This window comes from Canis lupus, chromosome 22, assembly GCF_048164855.1.
Source record: "Canis lupus baileyi chromosome 22, mCanLup2.hap1, whole genome shotgun sequence".
NCBI classification, from domain to species: domain Eukaryota; kingdom Metazoa; phylum Chordata; class Mammalia; order Carnivora; family Canidae; genus Canis; species Canis lupus.
In genome coordinates, this window is record NC_132859.1 from 38667783 (window position 1) to 38688040 (window position 20258).

The 20258-nt window shown below is 41.6% G+C and overlaps 1 protein-coding gene across 2 annotated transcripts in view; it reads left to right on the plus strand.

Moving 5' to 3' along the window:
- Positions 1-20258, plus strand: part of TGFBR2 (transforming growth factor beta receptor 2) — a 90214-nt gene that overhangs the window by 19239 nt on the left and 50717 nt on the right. For both annotated transcript variants that reach the window (XM_072793096.1, XM_072793097.1), the window contains exon 2: positions 16962-17130. In XM_072793096.1, the coding sequence (XP_072649197.1) occupies positions 16973-17130 (158 nt within the window). In that variant the 5' untranslated portion in view covers positions 16962-16972. The remainder of the gene's footprint in view (positions 1-16961; positions 17131-20258) is intronic.

A 20258-nucleotide genomic window follows, 5' to 3' on the forward strand; every position in this document is an offset into this window, starting at 1 on the left:
GATCTGTAAAATCCTCATTTTCTTCGAGTCCTCTAAAGGAACACAATCAGGTAATTTCTTAGCACCTATAATCATAGTGGGGCCGATTACCTTACTTATACCTTTCCATCCCTATACTTGGGAATTGTAGGCTGTCTCTGTCCTGAATGTGTGCTATTCTGATGTTTATGAAAATACTCTTCAGTAGTATACTTTAATTATAATACTTTGTTCTGAGAGGATCCAGCCAGGTCTCTTTTATCATCTGCGTTTTTAGTTTGAATTTTAAAAAGGCTGTACAAATAGTATTGTCTTGCAAGAAAAAAAATAGGCTTAGAGCCGATGCCTATGGAGCTGTAGAGATTATAAGACATTCAAACTTCTCCTGGAAATATTGGATAAAGAGAAGTTGAAGAGGTAGATAGAAGTCTCCAAGGAGAAAACTTGCACTGGAGGAATGCTTTTAATTAGATTTAGCTTCCCTCAGAAGAGTCTAGCAAAGTGGCTTTCCCTGAGGGCATCAGGATTTCCCCGGTGAATAAATTCTCTCCTCCATTGGCCACCTCTCTACTGTGTTCTTCTAGAAACTCACCCTTCCTTGACATGCCGTGACTTGGAAAAGAAGCCAGTATTTTTTTCTAAAATGTTAATTTCCTTGCTTTGGGCTTATGTAGGCTTTGACTGGAAACTTAATCTGTGTGCCTCGTCACTGCATTATGTTTCAGTCACTGAAATGGGGCTTAATAAGAATTACTTGATACCTTAGGAGTCAGATGAGCCTCACTTTTTTTTTTTTAACAGTCTTTTATCTTAGGCACAGGGATTTGCATTTTGAGAGGTCATGCCAGCTGACTTGAGCCTCTCACAGGTTTCAGCTTGTTGCACACCAAGTTTGATCCATTTTTCTTACTTCTGGGTCCTTCTGTTGCTGCCACTCATGGCTCATGGGTTTACTGGGGAACTCTAGTCCTTGTCCCTAACTGTCTTCTGTCCTTATCTCAGCAGTAATACTGTAGACAGCCAGTCATTTCACACATAACATATCCTTTAAGAAGTTGGGATGGAACGTTAATTGCAAAAGACATCCAAGCCAGTGGGCAAGTCCGTTCCCTGGGGGACTTCTTTTCTGGCTCTGCCCTACTTCTCCTTCTGTATCCCTTCTAGCTTCTGATTTCAGAGCTCCCTTCAGCTCCCAGCTGAGGAGTCCAGCCACGTCTTTTAGGATTTCTTCAGATCAGTGTTGTCCAATAGAACTTTCCACAGTCACAAAAATGTTCTTAGTCTTTTCTGGTGACATGTGGCTACTAAGCACTTGAAAATGGCCAGTGCTGGGCAGCCCGGGTGGCTCAGCGGTTTGGCGCCGCCTTCAGCCCAGAGGTTCCCTGGGTCCCGGGATCGAGTCCCGTGTTGGGCTCCCTGCATGGAGCCTGCTTCTCCCTCTGCCTGTGCCTCTGCCTCTCTCCCTCTCTCTGTGTCTCTTTCTCTCTGTGTCTCTCATGAGTAAATAAATAAAACCTATTAAAAAAATTATAAAACAAAAGAAAATGGCCAGTGCTACTTGAAACTGAATATGTGATTGCCTTAGCTTTAGTTATTTATGTTTATTAATTTAGTCAATTTAAATTTAGAAAGCCATGTGCACTCCTGGCTACCCTGTTACACAGGACAGCACCGGACTGAGCTGTTGGCTTCAGAACTATGTGCCTTGACAGAAGCATCTTCTCTTGGGTGCCACATGGTCCTCTCCCTTTGTGAACCAGCTCTTCCCAGGAAAGAAACTCTCCCAACTTCTGAACTGACGTCTTTGAACTGCTAATTTTGATTAAGGAAAACTTGAGATTTTTATTTTTATTTTGTTAGACGTGCCGCTCAGACTGTTCACATTCTCCACACCTGGGTTCAACGTGCCTTTTTGTCTTCTATTGTCCTGTTTCCTCTGTGAGCATATCTTTATTCCTTGTCCAACAACTGCAGATATGCTTTTTTTTTTTTTAAACAAATAAGAGGAATTTGTCAGAAAGGTAGACATTTTCTCTCAGAACCCAAGGGAGGGATATGAAACTTGGCATTGCCAGACAGAGGGAAATGGAAAACCAGAAACAAGTGTTTATTGCATACTAACTACCATGTGCCAGGCAATGTTGAAGATTCTAGAGTACAGCAGTGACCTAAACAAAGTCCAGTATGCTCAAGCTAGCAAACAGGATTCTACTAATATGTTGGGGGGTAAGTGCAGAGAGAGGGGCAAAAACTGATGGTTAGTGTAATTTTAGAAAGGGTTGTCATATCCCTATCTGAAGAAGGCATCTATCTGGGATAAGAACATTCTAGTTGGAGGGAATAGCAAGTCCAGATGTCCTAAAACCAGAGTGTGCTCACCTCTTCACACCCTCTCTGCATCCGCAAGGTCTTTCAACTTTTCTTCTCTTTCTTTTCACATTTATAGATACATGGTTTTACATTGCACTCCTCAAGAAATGGAGCCAGGCTCATCCGCAACCCCATTGGGTTGGTAAAAAGATTAGATTAAAATGGATGAGAGACCATGAAATGTAGTCCGCATGTGCTTTCTCAGTCACCACTAGGGCCATGCAGCACTCTATACCTCTCAGCTCTCATTCCAGCAGTAGATAGTTTCCAGCACTAGGTAGGTTTAACAGATAAGATTATTTGAGTGGGGGGCAAATCCAAGGGGCAGAAGTTATCTGCATACAAGAGTTTGTGCAAGAAGTCTTCTGAAGATATAGAAGGTATTGTCATTTAACCTCCCAAAGACAATTCAGAACATTTCAAAGGTTAAGTTACTTATTGCACTTAGCCCCAGTAATAAATGATATTTTAATATGCACATGTGGCTTTTCCCAGAGATGGAAGGAGCCCACAGTACTCCAGTATTCAGTGGCGAGAACAGCGCACCTCAACAGCACTGTGGGTGGGTGTGGCTCTCATTTTCCGTATTGAAATGACTACTGGAAGTCTGTCTTGACTCTGCCACAGCCTGTTGACAAGGAAAGCAAAATCCTCATGTACATTCACTCTTCTCACCAACTTCAGTCGGATTGTTACGGTGTGGAGGGCAGTTGACTTTTTACTCAGTGGAGTATAGCATCATACAAATCACAGCTACTTTACCTTAGGAGAGCCCGTTATGCTGTTTACTGCAAATAACATTGAGGTCATGACAGCGATGAGTAATGCCCAGGAAAGGCATAAATCCACCTCACACTTTCTCGTCCAACTGCACTGTGAGAAAACAAGCAAAGTTGCCCAGCTTAAGGGCAGATTCTCAGATTTCATTTCAAATTTCCTACCCTTTGTTGTCTCTTCTTGAAGGCTTCACAATGCTTAAAACGTGTTTCTTTTTTATTTCACTTCCTCTGCTTGAAAAACATGAAGGGGAGGTTTCAGAATATTTGGTGTTATCTTAGAAACCAAAGTGAATCTGAATGTGCCTTTTAGTTCTCTTATGCCAACTAGTCAAGGGTAGTTTGGCTGCTACTAGTCAATTAGGAGCCTTCTCAAATTCTTTTAGAAGTAGATCACAGTTTTAATATAATGCTAAAACTGTACCAGGAGTGGTTTTCACTTTTATTTTCTTAAAATTAACTGTATTTCTTTGCCTTAATTTTTATTTTAGGGAAAATTAACCTTCAATTGATGGCATTATAGAAGGAGCTTGATTTGAATTTTTGGCATTTATTTATTTATTTATTTAGATTTTAATTTATTTATTCATTAGAGACACAGAGAAAGAGGCAGAGACACAAGCAAAGGGAGAGGCAGGTTCCCCAGGGTGAGCCTGATGTGGGACTCCATCCCAGGACCCCAGGATCATGACCTGAGGGAAAGGCAGATGCTCAACCACTGAGCCACCCAGGTGCCCCAAATTTTTGGCTTTTAATTCAACATTTGTTGAACTCCTATTTTGTGATACACCCTGGGCCGAGCCTACACACCTTGAAATAAGATAGATGATGGTCCCTGACCTCATGAAGCTTAAAACCTGCTGTCTGCCAACCTCAGCAAGTTACTTTAAAGATTTCCCTCTTCTGTAAAATGGAAGCAATAATGCTAATCTTCCATAGTCGCTTGTCAAACATAAAGTATAGATCAAGTAATAGGATGTTTTTGTACAATCATACATGTTATTACTTATCATTCCAGCTGAGCCCAGAAATGGATTCAGAGTAAACAGACATGTTTCAAATGCTAGAGGTTGTTTTTTTTTTAAACTGCTAGAGTGAATGTCTGTGCTCCAAACCAGAATTTCCTCCACATCCCCCATAAAATTAGAGGAAATGCCTACAAGGGCTGAGTGGAAAGTGATCCTTTGTCATTTGACATAATTTTCCGTCCTTCCAACCTCACGATGCACGAATATTTGTTCTTGCAAGATGGATCAGCTGCAGTGATTAGGTTTAAGCCTGAGTGTTAACAGGAGAGGTGGACCTCCCAAAGTTGCAGAGAGTGGGTTTCTCAATGAGCAGAGAAAACAGAGCTTAAATCACACTGTTTGGTAGTCCCGAAGCCCTTTATCTTGTAAGCTGAAACATAGCATCTCATTCTATTTAACCAGGGCTGCCAGGTCAATGCTGGGACATGTTTGTAATATTCAACTTTCTGGATTTTGGGGGGTTGAACTGTGAATATTTTCCAAAATGAAAGGGACTCGAAGATCATCATATTCAGCCCACCTATTTGACTGGTCAAAGGATGGGCACAGAGAGTGGTTGAGTAGTTTCTCAGAGAACTCAAAGCCAGCTCACAGTTTGTCCAGGGCCTTCTCTGATGCAACCTGCTTCTATTCCCAGCATGAATTCTCTGGTAGAAACTGCATAGCAATATGACATAATTAATTTTTACATGAGTAAATGACTTCAAGGAGAAGAGATTGAGGAATATTGCTTTCCACATATCTGAATGGCATAGAACACTTCTTGACCAGGTACTTAACAATCTAGTCAAATTGTTGCTCATACTCTCCTCCAATTTTCTCATCAGCTGCGCATCAAATTGTACTGGTTTTATTTCCTTGAGAAAGGAGGCCAAACATAACTTTATTTCAGCATTTTAGAATCCCGCAACCTTCAAGGCGCCTTGGTGCCTCCCCATCTCTGCATGTCAAACTCACTAATTTTATTAGCATGTTGCCAAACAACACATGAAGTGCCTCGAAGTCAAGGCGGATCAGCTCCCCCTGTTGAGTGCTGTGCAAGAGTCAGCAGAGGATTTGAAAATTGAACTTGATGCTCAAGTTACTGCCTATTTGCCAGACCTACGCGGGCTATGAACAATATTTTAAAGCCAGATGATTTGGCTCTAGAAGGGTGTTTAAAAATCTGAGCACTCTTGGGAACTTTATTACAGCAGTGGTTGATTCCATTAGATCTCTTTGAAAGCTTTGAAGAGCGGTGGTCACAGAATGTTACTATATTTCAGTTTGTCTATACCTTCAAATTTCCTGAAATATTTCGTAGAAGTCATCAAACTGCTGCCTTCCGTTGATGACTAGGAATAGGTTTACCAAACTCTTAATTATCTTGTCATGCCTTTCCCATAATTTTCTTTTGTGAGAGTGTTGCACGCTGTGTTACTTTTCTAACCAGAGTGCTTGTATGGCACTTTTTATTGTCCGGATGATTTTCACATGTACTTGAAGCATGTTTTCTCTCCATCCTGACCCCAGAAAGTACTATTTCGTAGATTCAGAAATGGGGGGTTCCAAGAAGTTAAGTGTTTTGCCTTGGGTCCTGTGGCTCTAGTTAACAGAACCTCAACTCTGAAGTCTTTGACTTGAAAAGTATTGGACTTCACCAAGCTGCCTGTATTATATATGTCTTGTAAAATAAGTAATTACAAAGAATCAAAGCTATTTTATAAGAAATGTACTGCTTCTCTGTCCCTACTCCCACCCCCACCCCCTTCCACCACCCACACCCCCTTCTGGCCCCACTCAGTGCCTTTGCCTTCGGCTGGAAGGAGTATAAAGTTCTGCTCGGGAACCTTTCCACAGGAATAGCTATCACACTGCTAGTATTAGGAGGGCTGAGAGTTTTCTTGTGACCTGTGGCTTTGTTTCTCTTTAGCTATCTCTCATTGACTTTGGATAGTTATTTCACCTCTTTGACCCTTAATTTCCCCCATCTATAAAATAGCGATGACAAAAAACACATGAAATAATCATCACAACACTTAGTATTGGACTAGGCATTTGGTCTGCATTCAATAAATGGTGTAGGGATGCCTGGGTGGCTCAGGGCCTGATCATGAGGGGATCCTGCTTCTCCCTCTGCCTATGTCTCTGCCTCTGTGTCTCTCATGAATAAATAAATAAAATCTTTAAAATAAATAAATGGTGTAGAAATAACTATTATTATTATTATTTATTATTATTATTATTATTATTATTATTATTATCTAACAGATCTGTCTTCTAAAGTAGAAAATTTTCCTTTTCCTTAAACTGAAATGTGAATGTCCATATTAGTGAATCACATACATATTGGAAAAAATATTGAAGAATTAGACATGAAATTATGTGTTCCAGTTAAACCTCTAATACTGGAAGAAAGAAATGAATGGACATGTTAAAAAATCATTAAAGTGAAATAAATCAATCAGAGAAATATATGATTTCACTCATGCGGAATTTAAGGAAAAAAACAGGCGCGTAGCAGAAGGGGGTAAATAAGATGAAATCAGAGAGGGAGATAAACCATCAGAGATCCTTTTTTTTTTTTTTTGAGATTTTATTTATTTACTTATGAGACACACACACACACACACAGAGAGGCAGAGACACAGGCAGAGGGAGAAGCAGGCTCCATGCCGGGAGCCTGATGTGGGACTCGATTCCAGATCTTCAGGATCAGGCCCTGGGCTGAAGGTGGCGCTAAACCACTGAGCCACCCGGGCTGCCCAGAGATTCTTAACCATAGGAAACAAACTGAGGGTTGCTGGTGGGAGGATGGGACAACTGGGTGATGGGCATTAAGGAGGGCACTTGAGTAATGAGCCCTGGGTGTTATATAAGACTGATAAATCACTGAACTCTACCTCTGTAACTAAATAATACACTGTATGTTAATTGAGTTTATTTATTTTTTTTTTTTAATTTTTTATTTATGATAGTCACAGAGAGAGAGAGAGAGAGGCAGAGACATAGGCAGAGGGAGAAGCAGGCTCCATGCACCGGGAGCCCGATGTGGGACTCGATCCCGGTCTCCAGGATCTCGCCCTGGGCCAAAGGCAGGCGCCAAACCGCTGCGCCACCCAAGGATCCCCTGTTAATTGAGTTTAAATGAAAAAAATCATTAATGGTAAAAATTCAGATATAGCCACAGGGGCCAGACAAGCAGTAGGAAACATGAGCAAGCACCAGGGGGTGGCCAACATACCGGTACCTGTGCCACCTCAGGGGCCTATCGCCCCTTCCCAGCTGACTGCTGACTGTTGTCAGGGGAGGGGACCCTGTAGGCCCAATGCTGCCACATCTTTTAATTTTCTTAATTGGTGTTGGAAATCTGGCTTTTCACGTGAAATATCCTCATTTTAAAACTTGGTTCACATTTCCTTTGTTGTTTTTTTTTTTTTTAAGATTTTATTTATTTATTTGAGAGAGAGAGAGAGCCTGACCAAGGAGGAAAGGCAGAAGCAGAGGGAGAGGAGAAGCAGATTCCCCACTGAGAGGGGAGCCCAACACGGAGCTTGATCCCAGGACCCTGAGATCACGACCTGAGCGGAAGTCAGACGCTTAACCGACTGAGCCACCCAGGTGCCCCTGGTTCACATTTTCAAAGGAAAAAAGTTTAGGCCGAACAGAGCACATCTGTGGACTGTACGGGGCTCATGCAGTCCCTGCTCCAGTGTCTCCCAGCCTGGTCTGCTCCCAGGTTACTTGGTTGTCAGAAACCAAGCATCTGGGACCTCACCCCTTAAAAAAGTACTTGACCTGAGTGCTATCGTATTTCCTGTCCTTTACAGAGCACGAGTATGGGGATCATCTGCTTTGACCAGTATTTTCACATATGTATACAACTGTAATAGAAAAATCTCTCAGGCACCAGGCATGCACCAGGATGCTGCTGCACATGTTAAAGAGAAGGGGAGAAAGCCTCTACAGAGAAATTCTCTAAATGAAAAGTAGGATCTCAGAGGAAATTGATACACAGGTCAAATTCCTTGCTTAGTTGAAACAAATGGCTCAAGTGCCTATTTTTTCTGATCCTCTAATAGTTCCTACCTTAAAAAAAAAAAAAAACCTCAGATTTTCTATTAGGTTTTGAATTTGGCATTAGGTTGCGTCAGTGCTTCGAGATAAAATATTGTTTAAATATTAAATGAATAACTTCATTAAGAAGCACATCTCCATGTAGAGTCTTCCCATCTCCAAAGTTCTTTTGATAAAAATCATTTTTGTACTTTTTTTTTTTTGGTTCCTTGCAAGAGTGTAAGCATCTTGTCTTGTACTATCTTACATCCTTGCCGTAAGGGTTTAAGATGAGAGGGCTCACTGAGCAGATACATAATGCATGTTGGTTTTATGTTGGCTAATTTTTCTAGTAACATATTATTTGAGCTGAATTGGAATGCTGTAGCACTCCATAAATTGTGTGCTCATTTTCTTGCCTCTATTGGGCTATCTACCAATAGTGTTTGTCACCAAGAGAGTTAAGTTAATCACATTTACTTGCAATAATCTCTGGAGCCTTTTGCTTGTTGCCTCAGTATACCATCCAAGCTGTATCAACTCAGGAAGAATTATTTTCTCAGTTACTATTACTTTACATAAAGTATCAACTTTAAAACATTTCCCAGGGGAAGAACAGTTACAGTGTTGACAGTTTGTGAAATAGTACCAAATTGTACTCCTTCACTTGGTATAGTATCCATTTGCATCAGTGTGGCTTAATTTTTTCAACTGGTTTCCTCTTTTTCTCAGCCCCAGCCCTTGCATGCTCCTGGTATTGGCTAATCTCAAAGTCTCCATAGTTAGGATTTGCCAGATAAAACACACTGTGAAAATCAGCTTTCTCAATGATAAACTAAAATTGCCACGTATGGATGGTGCTATTTGTGGCCAACTGCTCACCCCTGCCCAGCTTTTTGAGGGCTGTTTTTCTACTAGATCCCTATTAAAGATGAAGGAAGATGATTGAGAGAGCTAAAAGTTTTTCAGCTCTTTGAATATGGCAAAAATGCAAGGGTTCTGAAATACTGCCTTTGGCAATAATATAGATATTTCCATCTGCAAGAGTCATTTTAAGTGTTTGGGTTTTGTCACCTGATATGTGACCTGATTCTGGGACATATATCCAAAAAAAAAGAAAGCAGATTCAGCAAGTGCTGGGAGAACTCAAGCTGCACATCATCCTCAGCGATCCAAGAAATTCAGGGCTAAGCAAGAAAACAGAGTGTGCATATTGGGAGCTATTTGGAGCGATAGGAGCTGGGGAGTGTTCAATTGAGAAGTTTGCAATTGAAACTCCAGCTCAGTTATTTTATGTTTGTCACTAGAAAATGCCAATTACTTTTTCCATTCAGCTACAGCTTGTTTTATTCTATATATGGCTTTACAATTTTTCCTTGTAAATCAAATTTTAAAAATCCTCTTTTAAAGACACAGTCAAGTTTTCAACTTAAAGTACCCTATTGGATTAATCCCCTTGAAGCATTCCTTTATCCCTTAATTCACTTGTTGGGTGAATACAAATCTCTCTGTTTGTTTATGCAGTTTTCCTTAAAGCAACCCATAGTGAGCAATTCAACTCATTTTACCAAAAAGCCTAAAAAGTAAAACAAGAAAAAAAGTAAAAGGAAAGAAAAGAAACCCAAACCTTCAAAGCCAAATTCCTCAGTTGAATTAGTCAAAGAGGGAGGGAACATACACATTCACATACACACACACACATATCCCTCCTCTCTAATTCATTCACAGTTACCTATACTATTTTTTTTTAAAGATTTTATATATTCACTCATAAGAGACACACAGAGAAAGGTAGAGACATAGGCAGAGGGAGAAGCAGGCTTCCTGCAAGGTAGCCTGTTGCAGAACTCCGTCCCAGGACCCTGGACCGTGATCTGAGCCAAAAGCAGATGCGCAACCACTGAGCCACCCGAGTGCCCCAACAGTTACCGGGGTTTTAGTGAAGTTTTATTAGGATGGTTGACAACTGTCCAGATCCATTAGTTTACTTGCCAGCCCCTGACTTTTAAGTCTTTATACCAGGCCTTGAGTTTATTCAGTTCATGTCTAGCATAGAATGTTTCTATTATGAGAGTAGGTGGACAAAGTCTGAGATTCTGTTTTTGATCCTGTGCTTCTGCTGGGCCTTTTTCTCTACCTCCTCAACTCTCCTTGCCTTTTCTAAATCTCATTTAGGTCTGGCCAGTTGTATGAACAGCGTACACACCAGAACATCCATGTGCCTCTCTGTCTTCCCATCTGTAAAATGCAGGATGCGTATTTGTTGAACGATTCTCTGTCTTCAAAGATCTCGTCTCTAGATTGTCTGCATCCCTCATTTTGCTCACCCTTTCCTGGTTTGAGCTATGTTCTCAGCCCAGGGTGTCTTTTTGTTCTCCTACTTCTCAAAACCACCCATTCTTCAAAGACAGACTCTAGCAGCTCTTTCTCCTTTTCTGGCGTCCTGCTTAAATTTAAAGGCAAGTAGGTTGCATTTGATAATTCTGCTTCTGCCTCTATTTCTCTCCTATCCATACCGTGGTCTCCAAGGTAACTACATGGTGGTTTCTCTCCTACTGATCCTAGTGCTCCAGAGACCAAGTAGGACCATCACTTGAAGGAAAGCCCACCTCCCCTGCTCTCAAGATATTTATAATTACTTAGAGAGTGAGGGTTCAAGCACTTTTGAAACTAAAAACAGAAGGTATTGCATTGTGTTAGACTTTCCAGGTATGCTGTAGAGAAGAAAAAATATTCCTTGACTTAAAATATCTTTGACTTAATCACAAGGTGTTTTTTGCTTATTTATAGTAATGGGCCAAAGTATTTTATTCACTTGGAAATGTCTTTCTTTCATGAAGGATCATGAAGGGACTCCTCTGAGGCTGCTTGACTTGCTGCTTTGTTCTAGAGAGGAGGACGTGTGTGACGGACCAATACACTTGTCCCACCTGGTCTCGGGGGCCATGGGGTGTTTGTTGCCAGCATCACAGACCATGGCGGCTGCCTGCCAGATGGTTGCCTCAGTGTCTGACTCTGAAATGCCAACTGCAATTAAAAACCTTCTTTCAGAGAACAAGTCTTTCAATTCTGGGCCCATATGGTGATCAGAGCCTCTGGGCCTGTGATCGTTTAAGAGGCCAGACTCAAGAGAAAAGCAGATGGAAAGAACTGTAAGATGAGACATGCCTGTAAAAAAGGTGAGGAATAGTATTTAATTTTGCTGGATCCGGCATGAGTGGAGAAAGGGAAATAGTGGCCAGTCAAAAACCCAGTTCACCCTTGCCTTCCCATTCAACATACAAACCAGCAGCATGGGCCTAACCTGAGAACGGTCTCAGCTCCTACCTGTAATGCTCAGTGTGATGAGGGCTTGGTCAGGTTACGGGGCCCAGTTCTTCCATCACGCATTGACCTGGGTGTTGCTGTGAAGGTACTTTGCAGATGTGATTAACAACTACAGTCCCTAGACTTTAAATAAAGGAGATTAGCCCCGGCAATGTGACTGAGCCTCTTTCATACATTAGAAGGCCTTGGGAGCAGAAAAGTTTTCCCAGAGAAGAAATTCTGTTTCAACACTGCCACTTTCATTCCTGCCTGAATTTCCAGCCTGCTGGCCTGCCCTATAAATTTCAGACTTGCTTGCCCCTGAGCCAATACACTACCCCACACCTGTGGGTTAAACGTATTCCCAAAAGCTTTGTGTCCCTCTTAACATCTGAGAAGCACTGCTCAGAAGCATACTAAGTTCTGTTCGCCAGTTGCCATGGATTATTCTTTGAGGTGCTGCAGGTAGTTGTATTAATTTTCATGGTCCTGCTCTGAAATATATAGCACTTAGCAAGACAGTCACAAGCATTTGTAGAATAAATTAATTCTTAAGTGTCCTACCCCCCAAACACACCACTAAACAATAGTAGATAGATGCATGAATTTAAAGACACATGAATAGTGTTTAAGATTATTTGTGGAGTCTTGAGATTTTACCTAATTGTTTAGTTAATAGTTGACACCATTCCCAAGATATGGACTAAGAATTTATATCCAAAATTCCCTATATTTATCTGGAGGAAATCTAAGATAACCTTATTAGGCTGCTTATCTCTGATCTTCAAAGATAACAGTACTTTTCCAGAAATAGACACAGCTAAGCATTTACTTAATTCATATTCTCAAGACTTGTAACTTGTGTCTCCAGGCAATGAGTTTGGGGAAAATATGCCCCAAAATGAGGAAGGCAGCATGACCCAGACTGAAGGTCTTGATATTACTCATGGGTTTGTTTGAAGAGAAGTGAAATATGATGTGCCATGTGACCCCATCATATGCTGAAAGAAGCTGCCCATGCTCACTTCCTTTAGTGAATGACTTTCTAGGTGAGAAATACTCTTAGTGGAACCTCTTTCGGGGGGACATTATGAATAACAAATTTGCCTGTTATGGGTTGAAAATTCCCTGAGGATGGTCAGCTGCATGCAGAGGGCCTATAGACACTAAAATACACTGCCTTCACATGAGAACATATTAACTAAGGACACAGGAGAGTAATTTAACCTGAATTGGAAGTAATTTTGAAGTTGGTTAGGGTTTATTTTGGGGTTTATCAGATGTGTTTTGTTGTGCTGTTTAGGGTACTATCTTTGTCCCTGGCTATTGACATATATACATTTATTCTCCATTACTTAGGCTTCATGAACATTATTGAACATAAAATGGTTGATACTTGCAATCGCAATTGTAACTTCTTTTCCCTATGATTGGAATGTACAGATGTAATTGTGTCTACAGTGAATAAGCCATTGCCTCCTTTCCTGCCCCCAGGAGCCCTCCACCCCACTCCGATGAATGGTGTACTATTTAGGGTGCTATTAGTGACCCTTGAGGACACTGGGCCAGTCCTTGGATTCTTCAGGAGGGGTTTATGGGTCTTCAGGATACCTGTTAGTCAGCCCTCTGCAATGATGAGCAAAACTGTGTGTATGTCTCACCCTTCTCCCCAGACTGACTTTACTAAAGTTTTTAATCAAAATTCGGTGACCTCCAACAAAGCTTAAGGGTAGCTTTACCCTTTATAATTCACCCTATCCCATCAACACGTAATTCACAAGGCTTAAAGCAGAGACTGACAGTTATTGACTGGCTGGGGTTGTCAAGGTGGGAGCCTCCTGAGGTCAGTTAGTAGGGAGTGGCTGGCTGAGGAATGGGGAGAAGACGTTATGCATTATAGTGAATATGCCCCTAGTAAAGGCTTTCAAATTTAAAACAAAACAAAACAAAACAAAAAAAGCTGATCAAACTAAAAAGTCTGTTCACCAGGATCCCTGGGTGGCGCAGCGGTTTGGCGCCTGCCTTTGGCCCAGGGCGTGATCCTGGAGACCCGGGATCGAATCCCACATCGGGCTCCCGGTGCATGGAGCCTGCTTCTCCCTCTGCCTGTGTTTCTGCCTCTCTCTCTCTCTCTGTGTGTGACTATCATAAATAAATAAAAATTAAAAAAAAAAAATCTGTTCACCTTAGCAGCAGTCGACTTTTACAATAATAAATAGAAAAATGAGGCCTCCTCACTGGGTACTTATGACATGATATGTGATCACTTACGTACTTTAAGTGGCACACAGTAGGTACTTCATGTATGAGTTCCCATTGTACGCCATCCCCTCCCCCATAGGCCTGTGTCTCTGAGAACAGAGTGAAATTGGCTGTTTGCATTTTTCCCAGAGTTCATTGCAAAGGTCTTCCCTTCCTGGGTCTTACAGTAGGCAGTGTGCATCATACACCTGTATGTCTCCAGGGGCCCCGTTTGCAGACTGCGGTCTGAGTAACACCTCCAGAGCTATGAAGCTTGGTGACCCTTCTCTATTCTCTTTCTTTCTTTCTCTTTCTTTCTTTCTTTCTTTCTTTCTTTCTTTCTTTCTTTCTTTCTTTCTTTCTTTCTTTCTTTCTTCTTTCTTTCTTTCATGGCCCTCTTTTGTGTTTTGTGTTTTCACTGTTGATTGTGTTTTGTAGGCATCAGATCTAAACCACTTATACTTGTCAACACTTCTGTGGCCGCCTCTGTGGCTTCTAACAGCAGACTCACTGTTTGCACTTCTCTCCTTTCACTCCTGCCTCCTCTAGCTTTTCTCACACTTCTTAGCTTGTGTTAGAAAATCATTGGCCAGCCCAGCAAAGGACTCCTTTCCATGTGAGGTGTAAAAGAATTCATCACATAGCTTTAAGAACCTGTTTTTCACAAGAAAACTCCTTCCAGATTATTGAAGGACTGCTCCTTCACTGTCACAGAAGTTGTGTGTGAATGTGTGCATGTGTGTGTGTACGTGTGGTGGTGTGGTGCCTTTTTGTTTTGTGCCAGTCGTGTTGTTTTCAGTTCATTCTAGGTCAATGTTCTCTGCCTAGGGTGCACATTGGAATATCTAGGCAGCTTCAAAAAATCCTGATGTTCAGGCCACCTTCTAGAATAATTAAATCAGCAAATCTGGAAGTGGGACTCAGGACTTATTATTTTTGAAATTTCCTAGGTGATTGATTCTAACATGCCCTCAAAGTTGATAACTACTAACTAGTACAAGCTGAAATTCTAAAATGAAAAAAGGCTGAATTCCATTTCATGGAGGTTAGATTTTATATTTAAAAACAACAAAGCTTCCTAACCAGCAAAGACATGTTTGTTCGTGTAAAATATACCCTATACCAAAAACACAAAATCTCATAAGCAAAATATGACCCAGGCTTTTGTTGTTTCACCCATTCTTATAGGGAAACCTAGAGGGTTAAATTAGTTGTTTCACAGAAAGATGCAAATCTAACTGTTGTAGGAAAATATATATATTTATTGTCGTCTTAATACCAAGTTGAACACAAAGTTCAGAAAGCATTTTGGCCTGTATTTTTAGCTTAGCATAGGGCCCTTGGTCTGGGAGACAAATTTCAAAATAGTTTGTTGCCTAAAAATATACTTCCTGAAATGAACTTGAGGCCTGAGAGGGATGAATGAGGTTTTTTTTTTCCTTCTATATTTAATGTTACCACAAGAAAGCAAATCTTAAATTTATATATGTTTGTATTTTTAGACACCTAGGAAACAGGTGCTATGCTCAAGTGACAAAAAGGGTTTCGTGGCAAAGTGTGGATGACAGAAATCTAAAATTCACAGGACAGAGAGATACCATGGGAGGACATTGAAGTTGTTTGCCTGGCATTAGGCAGGAGCATGCTTGACAGAGGAAGGAGATGAGGAGGCTTGCCTCAGGCCATTCCAACAGAGATCCCTGGGAGAAGCACACCTCCCAGCTTCCTAGTGGCCAGTGCTACAGGTGGTCTAGGCACATAACATTTCTTAGCCTAGCTTGGAAGTGTCTCTAAGTCATGTTTGTTGACCAAATGCCTCATAGCCTTGTCCTACTTCACTTGACTCTCCAAACTCATCCCTTTAACTTCCATTTTTGCCAATAGATAGATCTCTTGGATGAAAAAGATGGGGGCGGCAGTGTTACACCTTTTTTAATGGCCTTTCAACATGTAGCATGGGTTTTTCTCAAAACGGTCTATCTTTAACGTGTTATGGATGACTATGAATGAATATCGCATTTATAATTGCAACCCTCCCCGTCTGAAGAATTTCTGTATCCTTTTCTACTTGGTTTATTTTTTTTTAAAGATTTTATTTATTCATTCATGAGAGACACAGACTGAGAGAGAGAGGCAGAGACACAGGCAGAGGGAGAAGCAGGCTCCACGCAGGGAGCCCGATGTGGGGCTTGATCCTGGGACCCCAGGATCACGCCCTGGGTCAAAGGCAGGCACTAAACCGCTGAGCCACCCAGGGATCCCTCTACTTGGTTTAAAGAGCCAAATGTGAACTTGTTATATTCATCCCTTTGTATATTCACTATTCAGTCACTCATTCAACAGATACTTTTGGATATCTTCTATGTAGCAGGTCCTCCTCTTCACACTGGAGACCCAGTATGTAAACAAGGCAGACAAAAGCTTGTGGAGCTTGCATTTTAGTGAATCGATGATAAACAAGTAAGTGAGTGAGGTAGTTGTGCAGGACATAAAACAGACTCTTGAGGTGGAACTTAGCTTGTCCTCACCTGCAGGACTCCAGTGCTTTGAGCCTCACCAATGTTTGGGATTCTGTCTCAGAGACAGTGTTGATTAATCACCTGATTTCCCTCAAGGCGATGGGGAGAAATTAGAACTAGTCTCTTGCAAGGAAGGCCCTTAGTGCTCTTCCTATGCAGGTCAAGAGAACGAGGGCAGTCTCCTACCTCACCTCCACTGTCTCCTCTGAGTAGGCCAACACCCCTTTGCACCAGCTCTGGTCCATTGTGATCTGTTTCTGCCCATCTGAATGGTGACGCATGTCAGGATCCCTTATCCTCCATGCTTCTCTCTAGTTTGGGTTACCCTACCCTCATCTGTTTCCTTGTCTGTCTACTCAACTAAATGATAATTTCCTTTAGGTAGTATTGTCTGTGCTCCTAGCACCCATAACTATGCAGTGGACCAATCAGATTTATGTTTCTTGATTGAATGATTGTGTTTGGAGCTAGAGTGCCTTATGGTAATCACTAACAAAAGCAAGAAGTTACTCGAACCTCCCCTTCTATCCCAGCCACAGCACCCTACAATGACTTTCATTACAAAGTGCATATGTGAAGGAAATTCTAATTGGATGTGAAGGCATTATTTTGGTTCATTTGAAATTGCATAACATCATCAGGAATTCATTGGCAGGCTGCCTAGCAGTGAGATACTCATTTAACATGTCTTTCTTTTCTCTCCCCAGTTAATAATGACATGATGGTCACTGACAGCAATGGTGTCATCAAATTTCCACAATTGTGTAAATTTTGTGATGTGAGATCTTCCACCTGTGACAACCAGAAATCCTGCATGAGCAACTGCAGCATTACATCCATCTGTGAGAAGCCACATGAAGTCTGTCTGGCTGTCTGGTAAGGTGGCCTTTAAAAATCTTCCTTTCCCCCATTTTGTGAGTGATGCACACCGTGGTGCATAGAGTTGAGGGTGTCTCCATGCCTCACATGTGCCTTTCCTTCAGGCCATTTGTCTTTCAAATATTAAATGGAATTTCCAGAGATATTCTGTACATTCTCAGATACGTACACATCTGTGTGTGTGTGTGTGTGTGTGTGTGTGTGTGTGTGTGTGTGTATATATATATGCCTGTGACAGTATGTAAGATGACCTTTAATATTCACAATAAAATCCAGGGCCCCTTCCTTGTATGAAGGAGAGACATTTGCCACTCGTCATTTTAACTGTCACCCCCTTGGTACCCCAGAGTGACACCAGGAGCTTTGTTCTTCTGAGGCCATTTCAGTCTTGTTCTGTGGAAGGAGAGATGATGAAAGGAGGGCTATTGGAAGAGGAAAGGCTTTATCAAAAAAAAAAAGGGAAGCTTTTTGGAGCACCAGAAAAACAACTCATTCTTTAGTCAGAAACCCTGGCCATGTCACTCACAGCACCACGGGCTACATACTACATCTGCCTCTTGGATCGGCACTGTGCATTTCTCTTAGATCACATTTCCGCCATAGTTGGTCTCTCTCCCCCGCTCCTCTTTCATTCCCCCCCATCTTAATACACACATACACACACATACACAATTCTCACAAATCCTTTGATTCCTTCATAGTTATGGATTGGGAGTATGAGCAAGAGATAAAAGGAGAATAGAGATTAAAAGAGCCCTCATTTTATAAAAAGGTAAAAATTCATTAGTGAAATATAACATTTGCAGGGCACCTGGGTGACTCAGTGGTTGAGTGTCTGCCTTCAGCTCAGGATGTGATCCCAGGGTCCTGGGATCGAGTCCCACATCCGGATCCCCAAGGGAAGCCTGCTTCTCCTTCTACCTATATTTCTGCCTCTTTCTCTTGTCTCTAATGAACAAATAAATAAAATATTTTTTAAAAAAGAAAAAGAAATAAAACATTTTCAGACTTATCCTGATGTTTTTAATTTATTAGCCAAGTTTTTCTTAAGTAACCTAGGCATCTCCCTGCCAGTTGATAAATGAGGATATAAACCCAAATATCTTCCCACCCCCTCGTTTGGGGAACAAGTCTTCTGACCACATACAGTTAGCCTTGATGGTAGATCTGAACAGCTTGCAAATTTCTGTACATGCTGAGGATGAACTAGTTTCTTAAGAACTAAAGGAATGTTAAGAGCAAAGAGCTGTCGTGACAGCTTGCTGTACCTGCCAACTTCATTCAGGTCCGGTTTTGAACAATGCTTTTGCAAAAAGGCTTTTGACAAAGATCATGTTGAGACACAAAGGGGCCAGCATGACTGCAGGCTTAGGAAGTTTGCCACGTGAGGAATGCCTGATGAAATCAGACACAGCAAGTCCAGTAGAGAGAAGACATGAATTCTGTTGAGAGATGTGCTGGGTGGGTTCTCAAGTAGAAAATATAATAAACTTGTTCTGGGTAATTCTGAAGGGCAAAAAGAGGATCCATAAAATTTATAAGAGGGCAGGCTTCAGTATAAGTTTAAACATTTTCACAATCGTGGTTTCTTAACAGCAAAACAGGCTTCCTCCTCTGAGGAGTCAAAGTTCAGGAGAGGCTGAGGGACCACCCATCAAGTCTAGTGCAGGAAAGATTGAGATACCAGATTGGGTGGCTTCAGTGGTTCCTTCTTTGCTTCTGTTCTCTGCTGATCATCCTTACTTACATATGCACTGTGGCAAGACAGCTTACTTCTACTACTCCAGACAGGCTCATCTAATAAAGACATTTTTTTATTGACCCATGGTACAAGACCCAGTGACTGAATGGGAATCAAGTCTCTCTGGGATTCCAACAACTAGAATTGAGGCATTACTTCTTGCTGTCTCAGAAAATACGACCATGTAGAGGAGAGGAAACCTTCCTGTCTCCTCACTGTTCCCGCCATCAAGAGTTAATACAGTGAATATTGTTTTTACCTGTCTAAGCAAAGACAAATACTCCTTGGGGAGTGGAGCTGTCCTTCAGGACAGCTCTGACCCACCATCCGAGCTTCACAGCTTCCAAGGGATCAGAGTCAGTTGCTAAGATCTGCGTTGTGGTTCAATCCCCACTGTGTGCAGTGCTGCTTCCCTTACAGGTTCCTCTCCAAAAACTCTGCACAAAAATCTCACAGCCTTAAGGTCTGTTTCTAGGGAACCCAAACTAACAGCCAGATGTGGAAACTGAAAGGCTCTATCCTGGTAGTATGTTGCAGTGCCTCGATTCATCTTGGTGTTTCTTTCATTCATTCATGGATTCGCTTGTTCATTTAACTGAAGTCAGTTGTGCACCCATATACCATGTCAAATGTGTAAGTTCTTTCCAAGATAAAAATCCCCTGGAACTGAAATTGGTTTTATTTTCGTGGTTCTTTTGTGAGTGGATCATGAAAAACCTCTTCAGTGGCTCAGAGCTAATGTTTCAGGACAAGGAAGTCTGTATTTATTTCATTGTATTTTCCCTTCCTATGCTCAGCTGTATCCAAAGATATTTTGCAAAGTTGACTTTGCGTGCCCAGGAGCACTGTTAGAGGAATGAGTGGAGAAAGCAGTTAAGGACTTTCCCCAGGCTCAAGTAGTCTAATTGAATTTCCTCTCTGTGATTTTAATTCTCTAAGCAGCAAGGGAGTGGAAGGCAAGATTCTCTTGAAGAACTGCCCAGTGGTTATAGAGCAACTTTCCTTCAGGACTCCCAGTACCTTCCTCATTCCATTCCTTGGCTCTAGACGCTTCCTAAGGAAGAAACACTATTCTTTTACCTGGGGGTATGGAAGACTGAGCATGCCTTCATTTTGTTACCCAAACCAGGAAACAACCCTCATTGGGCATGCACATGCGCACATACACATACATCTACTCCACGGGGGGGACAGGAAGGAAGGTACTATAGTTTCATGGCTGTCATTTTTGCCAAGACTTCCCAGTAGCTTTGGGGTGAAGGATAAATGGATTTTTAAAAAAGATTTTATTTATTTATTCATGAGAGACAGAGAGAGAGGCAGAGACATAGGCAGAGGGATCCTAGGACCCTGGGATCATGACCTGAGCCAAAGGCAGATGCTC